At 39.6% G+C, this 14,393-nt stretch overlaps 1 protein-coding gene across 1 annotated transcript in view; it reads left to right on the top strand.

The window, feature by feature from the left end:
* LOC135076739 (immunoglobulin superfamily DCC subclass member 3-like) overlaps window positions 1-12,191 on the top strand; it is a 132,542-nt gene extending 120,351 nt beyond the window's left edge. The window contains exons 8-14 of the mRNA XM_063971160.1: window positions 5,396-5,560; window positions 5,925-5,997; window positions 6,533-6,724; window positions 10,602-10,678; window positions 10,758-10,839; window positions 11,297-11,467; window positions 12,073-12,191. Coding sequence (XP_063827230.1) covers window positions 5,396-5,560; window positions 5,925-5,997; window positions 6,533-6,724; window positions 10,602-10,678; window positions 10,758-10,839; window positions 11,297-11,467; window positions 12,073-12,191 — 879 coding nt within the window. The remainder of the gene's footprint in view (window positions 1-5,395; window positions 5,561-5,924; window positions 5,998-6,532; window positions 6,725-10,601; window positions 10,679-10,757; window positions 10,840-11,296; window positions 11,468-12,072) is intronic.
* Window positions 12,192-14,393: the final 2,202 nt, after the last annotated feature.

The raw sequence follows: 14,393 nt of genomic DNA, 5'->3' as shown, positions 1-14,393 counted from the left end.
AGATGAAAATCAGTGGAAAAGTTCAATTTAATAGTAGGTATCCTAAAAGAAGCCTTCAGCCATAAATATTCTTAGAAACAGGCTAGATAAAAAGATAATGTTCAAAATAATTCCCCAGATTAAAGTTATTGTGTACCCAATATCAAAGTTTCATAATATGATATTATTATATTCGCCGAGTTTCTTGGGTACACATAAATTACCGGTTGCCAGTGGAGGCCTAAGAAAAAGAGTTGGCGGCATATGAAATATTTAGCTGTGTATAATATTGTACATATAATACTCACAAACAACTAATCGAAAGGCACAACTTTAATGCGGCACTTCTACAAAAGCTGTCAACTTTACGTTAGGGGTCTAAAATGGGAACTACAGGCGATTGTAGTGAGATTTTTACTCAGATTGAGTTCAACCGCTTCTGTGGTCTAGTGGTAAGGAAGACCTCTCTCCTCTCTTAGACGTCGAGATCCAGGGTTAGATTCCCAGTGAGGTCAACATTTTCTGCTCGGTTTGGTTAGAACTCCGCCTGACTAGCTACCACCATCTTACCAAGTTCATAGCATTGTTGTGTTTCGGCAGTTGGAGGTAAGATAGCCAGTTTCTCTGTGGTCGAGGATCATCAATTTCCATCAAGTGAAAATGCAGACTAACTCTGCGAGCACGAAACTGCGCGGCGGCGATGAGGAGTAGTATTGCGATCGCCGTTGCGTCGCCCCGCCGTCGCTCGACCGTCGCCAGTTTCGTGCCCGCAGACTAAGACGTTTCCGTTGTTAGATAAAATAAAAAATAAAAACTAGATACCCGCTTAATTTTAAGACTTGTACCTACCCCAGACCCGAGGCGCAAAGCACAAAACTTTTTGTTCATAAACGGTAATATCGTATTATGTTAAATAACTCGAACACGTGTATCCTTTGAGTTTAACGCCCCAGCGTTTTGTAGGAATACCCCTTTGTGAAGACAGTAGAATAAATACGCCTAATGTCCCTAGCCTGTCAGGATTTAAGTACTGAAAATAAAAACAAAGTGCCTTGACCCTTGGAAAGATTTTACCTTTTTGAGCATATTTTGTCGTATTCACGAAGATAGTATACAATGCTGGTCACTGGTTGATTGAGAAAATAAAATACTGAAAAATTAAAAAAGGATTAGAGATGGTGTTTTTATTCTTCAGTCACACGAATTATTATACATTACGAAAAACAACAAACAATGTACACTTACTGATAAGTTATGTTTTTGTTGATTAGTTAGTAAGAATAATGGATGGCTCAATAAAAATATTTTTGATTTTGATTTTTGATTTTGAATTTAAAGTCCCTTGTGCTTGAAGATGTTATTTTATTTTAATCAAACTTAAGAGAAAAATATCGCCATGATGCCGAGTGGATACCTTTCGGTGATACGCACGTCGCACATTATTTATTTTAGTTTTGTTTGATTAACTTGATGTTGTTTTATGTCGCTGAATAAACTTTTTTTAATGTAAGTCATTTGTTACCTAACGTAAAATCTATTTTTACTCCCACTTCTTTGTTATTGTGACTTTAGATTTAAATTACTTATTAACAGTTAACATTTCTGTTTCAACAATCGTCTTCCTCCGGGAGCAGCATAATTAACACTAACATTAACTAATTAGAATTAACATATTTATTATTCTGCATCGCCTCTCTGCTAATTAACTTTCGTAATTTTATTAACTTTTGAGGTACGTGACTTCTGTTGGGCAAAAGGCAAAGGTCTCTAGAGTTTCTGTGTTTCGATAAAAATAGAATAATTTGTTAATTATTTTTCGTTTTATGTTACTGTGCCCGAAATTCCATACGCGTGAAAAAGTAGCCACATGTTAGGTTACATTTTAAGATCCAAATTACTAAAATTGCGATACGCGATTATACAATAACATGCGGGTAGAATTAGATGATTCTACCCCACGTAAGGATTGATTATTCGATGCTCCAGTCAGCCAGTGACCACGGCCGGTGCAACACGGTTGAAACGTCATATTTTATTTTATTTTTGCCTTTGAGATTCCGTGGAGGTAGTTGAACGGGAAGCACTGTCGATCTGTTTTTATGGTTTTAATTTAGTAAGTTATGTTATCAAGTCACTCTCCTGCGGTGCGTGCGCGCGAGTGCACGCACTATCATTAGCTCCGTAAAATTGTATTGTTTTTAATGGTAAAACGCTAAAGTCTCACAACAAAGTTATATACGTCGAAACGTTATTAAAAAACATAAACAGTGAACTGATCAACTAGTGAAAATAAGTGACTACAGTGCGTAAAAAAGTGTAAACAAAATATCAAAATCACCGAAGTAAACAGTCATTCTCAATGACGTGCGTGTGTGACTCATAGTGCGTGCGCGTGTTCCGAATTCATTGCCTTATATGGTCATAAAAATCGAAACCAAAAAGTGAAAGTGAGCAAACTGTACCAAACTGTACCAAATATTCAGCGCCTATCCTAACGATCTCGATGGCGCAGCGCTTACTTTTATGACTGTATTGACCGTGGGTTCCAAGTTCAAATCCCACACACGGAAAAATTTTTGAATATTTTTTTTTTTTTTTTGTTACGAGAATAATAGATACAATGTCTTCAAAGAAAAGCGACAGCAAAGAAACAGCACCTATAGTTTGTTGCAGATGTAAATCTCCAATTGATCTCAAACACTCGCTAAAGTGCATGATCTGTAGGAAGAATTATGATTTCGACTGTTCTGGAACCTCGGAAAAACTGTATCGCTTAATGGACCAAAACTCAAGACAGAAATGGAAATGTAAAGATTGTATATCAGCAAAAAATTTGTCAAATGTAACGACCAGGAAAAAGCTCTTGAGACAAAAAACAAATCAGCCTTCAACCAAAGAAACAATGTCATGTCCTACTCAAAAATCCTGTGAGAAATCGTCCCCGCAGAATCAAACTGATACATCTATTACTACCGAAACAAACTGTTCTACACTACAGAAAGAGATATACTACGATTCTCATATACTTACAGAGAGGGAATCCTCCGAATCTCCGGATGATAAATGCTACACTGTATCAAATGAGCTGTCTAGGAGCGCTGATTTTACTCTAAATAATGTAGTAGTAGACCGCCAAGATGACGAAACTATAGCACAGCTGACATCAGAGCTTGGCGCCACGCAGAATGAGCTTGAACGTACAATATTGGAAAATAATAAATTGCACAGACAAATTAAACAGATGACAAATGAAATACAATTACTCAAAGAGTTATGCAAACAAACATCTGACAACTATTGTTTCCCCAATAGCTGTGATAGGCAAAAGAAGAGACATTCTATGTATATTGCGAGATCTTCTGACCAATCCTCGATGTTTACTCCTACTAGAACGTGTTCTGCAAACTCAAACAAGACCGATACTACCAGTCTTCAAAGCAGAATAACTGTGTTATTATCTGACTTAAAAACCGCGAAGGAGCAGATTAAAAGCCTAGAATTTGAAGTTAACAATCTTAAACGACAATTAAGCGAGAATCAGACATCTTTGAAGCACACAGATTCTATATCAAGCAACGTAGAGCCACCAAAGACACCCAAAAAGATATGGCCAGGCAGCCAGACAACACAGTCATCTAAACGAACCATACTCATTTACGGATCCCAACAAGGTGTTGGTTTGGCTTCTACCCTGATACAAGCAAGACAAAACTCGGAGTACACAAAGAATTGCGTATTATATAATTACCAAATAGTCGCTGAAACAAAACCATATGCATTGAGCAAAGATGTATTATTGCGAGAAGATAGGGGTACACATCTCAAACCTGGCGACAAACTAGTATTAAGCGTGGGAGAAAATGATTACAACCCGGAAATGACAGTATCGATACTTAGAGACATTATAGTAAAGTATAGTGATATAAGTATTATAATATTAAGCGTCTTAAAAAACCATAACTTAAATATTGCGCATCTGAATAACAAAATTAGAATGTTATGTAATAATTATAAAAATTGTCACTTCGTAGTTTGTAATCAATCTGGAAAAACATTTGACATTTGTGAATCTATTAATTATGTTATTGACTCTATTGACTATAATGATATGTACATCAGTCCTGGACAAGTAAGAAAACTGATATGTCGTAATAAACCAAACAAAACTAACGAAAAAATAGCTCTTAAGTACCCTAGAGGCACAATTCCCTACTACTTCGCACGTGAACACACTCAAATTACAGGCCCTGCCGGTGAGGACTCTATAAAAAATCATATTAATACCACAACTATAGAGAAAAGAGGCACTATTCCGTATTATTTTTCTAAAGTAAATAAAAAACAGACATTTTTTCGAGCCTAATAAATTACTGACTTATTTTAAAATTCTTCATCAAAATATTGCCAGTGTCTTATCTAAACAAGAAATTATAGAAATGACATTAGAAGAACTAAAAGAAGGTTCCGAAGAACCAGATGTACTCTGTTTCACGGAAACTTTCTTAAAATCTGGCCATGAGGATTATATAAAGTTCAATAATTATGAGATAGCAAGTAGCTTTTGCAGAAATAAAAGTAGGGGTGGATCTTGTATCTTCGTAAAAAAGGGCTTGATATTTAAAGAATTAACATTCCTTAAAAATCATGCATCTCAGAACCTATTTGAAATATGTGGTTTAGACATTCCTTCTATAAAATCGGCCATAATATGTATTTATAGAACTCCGTCTTCAGATCCGACTCTCTTCATAAAAAGACTAGAGTCTCTACTATTCGAAATGTTTAAAAAGAACAAGTTTAAAGGTAATGTGATTATAGTAGGTGATTTTAACATTAACATATTAAAACAAAATTCAATTACCAAATACTTTCAAGATGTATTATATAACTATAACCTAACAAATCATATCAATGTTCCTACACGGAAATCTTCGTGTATAGATCTTATTTTAAGTAACATAGTTAAAGCAAACGCTTCAGTACTGCCTCTGCACCTCTCGGACCATAATACAGCACAAATGATAAGCTTTCCCATTAAGTGTAAACAATTAAAACCGGCCTTTCATTACATTTATGTGAGAGACTACAGTCCTGAAAATATGTATAAACCTGGTGTTATTTTGTGTTCTAAAGTGCTGTGAAGTGACAAATATTATGTAAAAATATTAAAACGCTTCGAATTTGAACGCGCATCTTGTGTTGAGTGGGTGTTAACAACACAATTAATATAGGAACAACTCTCTTTGGACCTTTGACCTTTGGAATAATTGTCACCACGGAATACCCGAATAAAAATAGTACTAAAATACCCATGTTCCATTGTATACAAGTAATCAATCTACACTCGACTATAATAAGCACTGTTTCTGCTCACTTTAGAGGAAATTGATGTTTAATTTTTTCCATTCTCCCACAGACATTCAACGTGACCATGACAGAACCGGTCACCATAACCCTACCCCCGGTGTCCAAGGAGGTGATCCGGGCGAGCACCGTCCGGTTCAACTGCACCGCGACCGGACGGCCGGCCCCCACCGTGACGTGGTACAAGGATGGACAGCCACTAGTCCTTGGCGGACGGGTAAGGATAAACACTTTTTATTGCATGCATATAGAATTTGCCTTATTTTTTCCTATGATGTGAACGTTGTACCTATACTGAATTTTTCTAAGAACATTTTTATGCTTCATAAGGCTTGAATTCAAGATTGATTTCCTCTTCTTCTTGTCGTGTCGATAACAAACCTACACAGTGTCAGCCCAAAACTTTGCCACAAGAGTGGCGTCGTCAGTAGCCTTCATTAAATCTTCCTGCGTGCAGTTGCTTTGGCACGCAGGGCACGATATCAATTATGTGCTTCGTCGACTCTAATTTATTGATTGGATTGTCTCTAAAACACACCAGTCATCAATTTGAATTAACTTTGTATACATTATTTTTTCAGTTCAATCTTCGCTCTGCTAATTTTGGGTCCCGATACGAGCTGGTCATTGGCGGTGTTACATCTGCTGATGCAGGTAAATATTACTTCAAAAATATTGCTCATATTGTTATAGGGCGTTTAACTTTTTCATTTCGTATTTCGGCTTATAGGCCCTGGAGGCCCTAGTAGAGGTCCACCATCGACATTGTGTTTTGTTATAAAAGCCGTCTTGTTTAAAATGAGATACTAACCTAACCTAACCTACTCATAATTACTTATTCTACTGGATGGACTAGCATTTTATTCCATAAACCTTCACTTTTTCAGTCATGCTACTTTTGGAAGTATACCTTCTCGTATTTAGTACTACTATAGAGCAGTTTGATTTAATAATGTATATTTTCTTCAGGCTTCTATTGACAACTAGTAGGTAGTCTATCGCCCGTATTCACAAACGATGTTTGCTTATGTCAAGCAGCAAATCGAACGCTTGAATAGAGCTCTGTGATTGGTTCGTGTGTCAACCTGTGCGTCCATGCGCACTGTGAGACCTCATAGTAATCTTTGTGAATATGGGCGTATGTATGTATCTTGTTTAGACCAATACTGACTCTTTAATACTTTCCCAGGCATATACCAGTGCTTCGCAAGCAGCCTCGGCTCAATAGCATCAGGCTGGGCGTCGCTGGGCGTGGGCGGGGCCAGCGCCGCCGCGCCCTCCGGCGTCAGGTGCTGGCCGCTGGCTGCCAGGGTCGTGCTGATCCGCTGGGAGCGACCCATGGGGGACGTCATGGCGTACACCGTGCAGACCACGTTGCCTGGTGAGTGGTATGGTATAAAGCAGCTTCAATGATATAGAAGAAGCTGTTTTTAAAATGATGCTGATTGGCTGGGAGCGACTCATAGGGGATGTCATGGCGTATACTGTGCAGACCATTAGCCTGGTGAGTGATATGGGATAACAGTAGCCTCAATGACAAGGAGCTGTTTGCTGCTGACTGCTAGGGTGGTGCTGATCCGATGGGAGCGACCCATGGGGGACGTCATGGCGTACACCGTGCAGACCACCTTGCCTGGTGAGTGGTATGGAATGGAATACGTATTTAGAAAGAGTACAAGGAGTTGGTTTTTAGATGCTGAAGTTTGGGTATAATGTGCCGACCACCTTGCCTGGTAAGAGGTATATTGCATAAATATAGCTTCTTAAGGGGTGGTAGAAAGAGATGTTTTTTAAATTCTACTGTTCCGTTGGAAGCGACACATGGGGGACGTCATGGCGTATACCGTGCAGACTACGTTGCCTGGTGAGTGGTATGGCAAAACAGTAGCTTCAATGATGATAAAGGAAAGAGCTGTTTTTTAAATCGGCTGGGAGCGACTCATGGGGGATTTTATGGCGTACAATGTGCAGACTACGTTGCCTGGTGAGTGGTATGGTATAAAGCAGCTTCAATGATATACAGGGTGTCCCGTAATGTAACGTCAAGCCGGAACTGGGTGTTGAGGCAAGTTGTGCTGGTTATCAGAAAAATATAAAAAAAAATCTATGTGGCATATTTTCAAAATAATAGGCATTTTAAAAAGATCTAAAAATTCTACTCCAGGTGACGGTCCTTTTACTCGTGTTGCCACAAATCTTCACTTTTTCCAAATTTTTTTTTTGTTATGTAACCCTGAATAATGCTTATCTAAATTGAGAATGTTACTAGGTATGCAAAATCACTTGAAACCTATGTTACAGTTAAGCTTTTACATTTACAAATACATTACTTTTTATTTCATTCAAAAATACCCAGTAGTTATGATTTTATAGGCATTCAAAGTTCGCTTAAATATTGAGTCCCGCCGACGGTCACGTGACCCCGTGTGACGTACATTCACAGTGTCCGCTCACTAGAAAACGGATATTAACATACTTAAATACATTTTTTTTTGTAAATACAAACTTTTTATACATAATAACACCCAGACCCATCACAGAAATTAAAATTGAACCAAACCCAAACTTGATGCGATTGTGTCGTTTTATTGCGAATTACCTTCCAGCTCCATCATTAGACCCTGATTACTATATAGAATTAAAGTACTCATCAATACAAAACGAACGAGCCCAAACTCGATGGATTTAAGTCGTTTTATTATAGAGTTCCTATGACCACCTTCCAGCTCCATCATCAGATCAGCTCCATGTCATCATAATATTGCATGGTCATCCAAATCACATGTGTTTGCGAAATTTCAGCTTAATCGGTTGCCTGGAAGTGGGTCTTAATTCAGCTTGCAAGATTCCACCCATACAAATATGAGCCAGTCGTTGTAATATGACGTCACGCGCATAAAATGGCGGGCCGGCCGCCGCCCGCACTTTTAAAATTCAATATCTTGGAAACTAATTAACGTATCGAAATAATTCTTTCACGTGTATTTTTTATTTTTAACAGAGAATACAGAAAGCTAAAAAACAAAATTAGTGAACATTCTTCATTGTTATCAAAATTACAAAACCAGCTGCTCCTGCTTGGATGAAAAAAATACATTATTCCCAAAAAAAAATTCAAAATAAAAATTTTGCCTAGTTTAAACTGACTGTACTGAAAAAAAAATTTACTACTCGAGTGCGGCAAGTGACGTCATAATTTGGCGCATTTAGTAAGGATTCCAAAATGGTATAACACTTGGTAAATTTTTGCTGTAATTGTCGACAATTTTTGTTTTTTTTGGAAATAGTCCCGTTTTTAACTTTATCTACCTTGGTTAAAAATTATTATTCTAATGTGCCCAAAATTCAAGTTTCTGTGACTGACTACCGTACAGTCAGTCACAGAAACTTTTGTCACCATGACAGTATCTAATTAGTAGTTGACATACTGTGACAAAAGTCACCCGTGCGCGCGCGCCTTTACTACCTGCTCTGCCTGCACTTGTACTTGGTAACAGGGATAATAAGGATATGAAGTTTCGGTTATGGATACGGTTACGGATATTAGAATAATATTATACCGGTTTCGGTTACGGTCACGGATATGAAATCATTTCAGATTATCCGAAAGTTTCGGATAATTTCGGTTACGGAATTATTAGAATTTCAAAAATGTAGGTATAATACAAATAGCAAGATGCTGCGTGAGCGTGACCCACATAGCTACTTTATGTACCAACTAAGACGACACCTATGTATGGTAAAGGTAAAACAGGCTGGCATATTAGATGGTGCCAGCGAATGCCAGACAAGTTGGTAACAAATATTAAGATTTAAGGTACAATTCCAAGACGGGCCGCAGACCGCAAACTACAACCGCAAACTGCAAAACTATGAAATCGGCAGCGCGGCATTGCAGCTGCGGCGTGTATACTGCAGATTTCATAGAGTTTTGCAGTTTGGAATTGTACCCTTAGACTCCCCCTTTATCCGAAACTATCCGTAACTTTTGAATCAGTTTCGGTTACGGTTATGGATATTTTTTTATTTCGGATATCCGATAGTTTCGGTTACGGTTACGGATATCCATAACATCCCTGCTTGGTATGATGGCCCTCTCCGTCCCGCTCATACCTTTTAAAATGGCTTCTCCACCTCACTTAAGCCAGAAACTTGAATTTTGGGCACATTAGAACAATATTTTTAACCAAGGTAGATAAAGTTAAAAACGGGATTATTTCCAATAAACAAAAATTGTCGACAATTACACCAAGATTTTACAAAGTGTTATACCATTTTGGAATCCTTACTAAATGCGCCAAATTATGACGTCACTTGCCATACTCGCGTAGTACAATTTTTTTTCAGTACAGTCAGTTCAAACTAGGCAAAATTTTTATTTTGATAATTTTTTTTGGGAATAATGTATTTTTTTCATCCAAGTTGGAGCAGCTGGTTTTGTAATTTTTATAACAATTTAGAGAAGCATTATTCAGGGTTACATAACAAAAAAAAAATTTGGAAAAAGTGAAGATTTGTGGTAACACGAGTAAAAAGAGTTTTTTAATGAGTTTTTAATGAGTTTTTAGATTTTTTTTTATATTTTTCTGATAACCAGCATAACTTGCCTCAACACCCAGTTTCGGCTTGACGTTACATTACGGGACACCCTGTATAAGGAGTCGTTTACTGCTGGCCGCTGGCTGTAAGGATGGTGCTGATCAGATGAGAGCGACTCATGGGGGACGTCATGGCGTATACCGTGCAGACCACGTTGCCTAGTGAGTGGTATGGAATACAAGCAGCCTTAAGAAACTGTTTTTTAAATGCTGGAGTTTTTTGTATTGCAGTTGCTTATGAGACGGTATGGAAGCTGTTTTGTAATCGCTGGGACGTATGAGTAGATTGGTAGCAGCCGGTACCAACTTTTGTTTAGTAGTTAAAGAGTTGGACTCCCTCGGTCTGGAAATACCTAGATTGAATTCTCAGGTGGTACACACCTACGTATTTAAAAACATCACTGTGTTTCTAGTTTTGGAAAATAACCACGACTTGAATTAAGGAACCGTTGGCGAGATTTTCAGAACATTTGTAATTATTAATTTAAACGTACCTAATATTTATTTTTATCAATTTAGCTTTCTTAAAAAAAAACATACGGGTCGAATTGAGAACCTCCTCATTTTTTTGAAGTCGGTTGATAATGTTGTTCTTTTAAACGTACCTAATATTTATTTTTAATCAATTTAGCTTTCTTAAATAATTTTGTTCTTTTTCAGCGTATCCAGGGCAGCCTCATTCAAATACTGAAGAAACAATAACAGTCAGTGAGCCTCTCACTCCCTACGGTTTCCAGGTCAGTACCAAACCGTCACAATAGTTCTTACTTGCTAGAAACTTCTAGAGGTGATTGCTCAATGTTTCTTTTGTTTTAGGTCCGAGCCTACATCAAGGGGACCGGCAAGAACATAGCTAGCGACATGTCGGAGCCACCGATCGTCTGCCAGGGACAAGGAGGTATGTTCCAGAAGTATGAAATGCAATTTATTACTTCGTACCGCCTACGTTTACCAATGTACGATCCTACGTACGATTCATAAGGATCTAAAGCATCTAACTTATGTGGGTAGTGCAGGACCGGTAGTACAAATCCTTGGTGGACGCATTAGTCCAGCAGTGGATATCCTTTGGTTGAAACGAATCATCAACTGTTTAATTGTTAGTTCATTGTAGTTGCAATTTTGCTATAGATCGTTTCATCCTCGAAGACGCGCCCCACCATTCTTCCGCTAATGTTTGAGTGTTATCGGTACATGCTAAATCATCCATGAGTGCACACGCACACTACAATAATGACGCTCGGATCGCTCGGATCAAACTCCCCGCACCCCGCGCTTCTCTCGACTAAAATTTTGCAACAAAAATTGTCTAGTAAATATCTTAAATTAATACTTATTTTTTACTACTTTCCCAGTCCCGGTCCAAATATCGAAGAAAGGCGAGGACTCTGTCCTGGTCTCCTGGAAGGAGTTCGCGCAGGAGACTCCAGGAGTTGTCCAGTGGATGCTGCAGTACCGCCGCGACAACTCCTCGCAAGAGACCAACGTCACGTTGCCTGAGAACGTGCACAGCTACACTTTGCCAGGTGAGGATTTGAGGGTCCACATGCACCATATTCTTACATGACTACATACTTTAAGCACGAGTAAACTTTGGCTTATCTAGACCCTCCCTTGTTAAAATGTAACAACAGTTATTTTTAATGGATGTTCATCTAGATCTAGGGTGACGACTTGCGAAAAGTTACCAGCAAAAGTAAGATGTGACAAGCCGAAGACGGGGAATTTGGGAGAATTGGGTCTACAATTCCCACGCTGAACAGTTGGGCTGCAAAAGCGTGATTGGCGCATACTTGTCCCTTAATCGCCATTAAAGATAATCATGGGAGAAATGGGAGACGCTGGATGCAGGCCAGTTACCAGCAAAAGTAAGATGTGACAAGCCGAAGACGGGGAAATTGTGCGTTTTGGGGTAGGCTTATGTCTAGCAGTGGATTACTATTAATGATGGATGTTTCTTATTGCAGAAGTTAAACGTTTGTTTCGAATCACTTAGCATATTTGTCTTTTTTTCATTCATCCTTTACATTATCAAGTCAACTCTCCTCCGACCCTCTCTAATTTACCAGATACCAGATGATTTTTAAGGCGCTATTTTTGTATCTTTCTTTTAAAATAATGGTTGTTCCAGCGTCTGCAGCCGCGCCATTAGAAGTCCGCGTGCTGGGCTCGCGCTCTGAAGAGTGGCTGCCTCTGAACCTGACGCTGCTGCCGTGGAGCCCCACGGCCGGCCGCGACGACGTCGGGTGAGGTTCCGTTGGGCTCCAACACTACTAAAGCCTGGTCCGTGAGCACGTAGAATCCCGTCCAATGACCCCAAGCTGCCCATCCTTGTCGCTCGCACGTAATTATATTGCTGTCGCGCTCGCACACTCACTGCGGGCGCGCGTCGCACAGTCGCGACAGCAATATAATTACGCGCGAGCGATAAGGATGGGTAGCATGGGGTCATTGGACAGGATTCTACGTGCTCACGGACCAGGCTTTACTTACTATGCACGCTCGTATTCACAAACATTACTATGAGGTCTCACAGTGCGCGTGGACGCACAGGGTGACACACGAACCAATCAAAATCAAAAATATTTATTCAGTTTAGACCACAAGTGACACTTATGATCGTCAAAATATAGTAAATAATAAAAAAGAAAAGGTAGCCCTTATGGGGCACTTTACATGTCTCCTTATCTTTTGGGCCCTACCAGCGCTTCGAGACAAACATATGGCAAGTGCTGAGAAGAAACGCCGGAACAAATAGACATCACAGAGCTCTATTCAACGCTGTGCGTTCGATTTGCTGCTTCACTTAAGTAAGCATCGTTTGTGAATACGGGCGTTAGTTTGTTACTAATAGGGAGTCAATGGTGACAGGGAGATATAAACAGCAGAATCTTACAAAAAGTTGTTATTTATTTATCTAAATTACATGGATAACAGCGGTTGTTTTCTCATTGAAACCATTCAAAGGAAGGAAGGGGAGGAACTTTCTTATGGTGTATCTGCTTTTTGATGCTGATGAAACTAAGAACATTGATTGGTATTTGATCTGTATTTCACAATGGTAAAATGGAACTTCTCATCAAAACAAATAATCATAACTCCTTACCATAAAAGCAAAGAGGCCAGTTTCTAACAGATGCCATAATAAAAGTTACAGTTATAAATAGATCCCTGTTGACGTAGCACTGCATAATTCAGTATCCATGAACGACAGCAAGGTGGACCGACGACATCGTAAAGGTAGCAGGGAAACGCTGGACGCAGGCCGGTACCAATCGATCAACGTGGAAAGCATTGGGGGAGGCCTATGTTCAGCAGTGGACGTCCTATGGCTGACATGATGATGATGATGATGATGAACGACAGCACATTAAGCTAAACATAGTAGTCTTATCTGGTAATAATTTAGGCTATATTACAACGGAGCCGCGGACGAATGTCCAATGAGCCGTGGACGAATTTACAATTTTACCACAATAATGCTTCAACCACAACCAACGCGTGCAAATCGCCATCGCCGGCGCGATCATAGGCCAATGACAGGTCGCGGTTGATTGAAGTTTAACTCGTAACTCCATTTCAACGGCCCCGGAGGATACTGTTAGATTTTAGTGGATAGGCCCCACCCTCCTGGCGTAGAGAGCCCCACATAACCCTCTGGTCGATGGGGCTTATAGTCTGACGTGCTGTAAAGGTGGTCCGCGGAACCCTGGGGTTCCGTGGAAAGGCCGCAAGGGTTCCGTAAAAAATATTATCCCACGTTTCGTGAGTTTCGTGACCGACGTTGTTCGCGCGCACCGACTTGTTTACGCACAAGGGAGGGGCAGGGCGTGCGGGCGGAGAAGTACGGGGGTTCCGCTAGGAAAAGTATAATCAAATAGGGTTCCTTGGCAAAAAAAAATTGGGAAACCGTGGACTATACATAGCTCCTTCCTCTTCTCAGGGAAGTGTCTGTGGTGCCACGCGACGTGCGCGTGACGGGCGTATGGTCGCGAGCATTCGCGCTGCGTTGGCGCTGCGAGCGCTGCGAGGCTTACGCTTTCCTTGTTTGTGCCAGACGACCGGACGGCTCTAGCAAGTGTATTGACAGGTAGGTCGATACAATATCGTGGGTAGGCTATAGAAAACAGGAGTGTATTCGAGCGGCGACTACGTAGTGTAAGATCGATGATCTGGTGAAGGTCGTGGAGAATTTGTACTAGGATACGAGCAGCGCAAGTCATTGTGGATATCCTTGGGGGAGGCCTTTGTTTTGCAGTGGGCGTCTTTGCTGGGACAATAGGAAGGACCAAACGAAGTTGAGAAATAACTTTATTTCTTTACCCATAAAATATGAAGCCAAATTATGGCTATGAAAAAGAAAGAGCTCAACCGTGTCATTGAATTTAGATTGAAATTTTATTTATTATTTATTATTTTTAATTTTCAATTTATTTTTTAATGTAATTTTTT

This window comes from Ostrinia nubilalis, chromosome 12 (genome assembly GCF_963855985.1).
Source record: "Ostrinia nubilalis chromosome 12, ilOstNubi1.1, whole genome shotgun sequence".
NCBI classification, from domain to species: Eukaryota; Metazoa; Arthropoda; class Insecta; order Lepidoptera; family Crambidae; genus Ostrinia; species Ostrinia nubilalis.
This window is presented reverse-complemented; position numbering and strand designations above follow the sequence as displayed.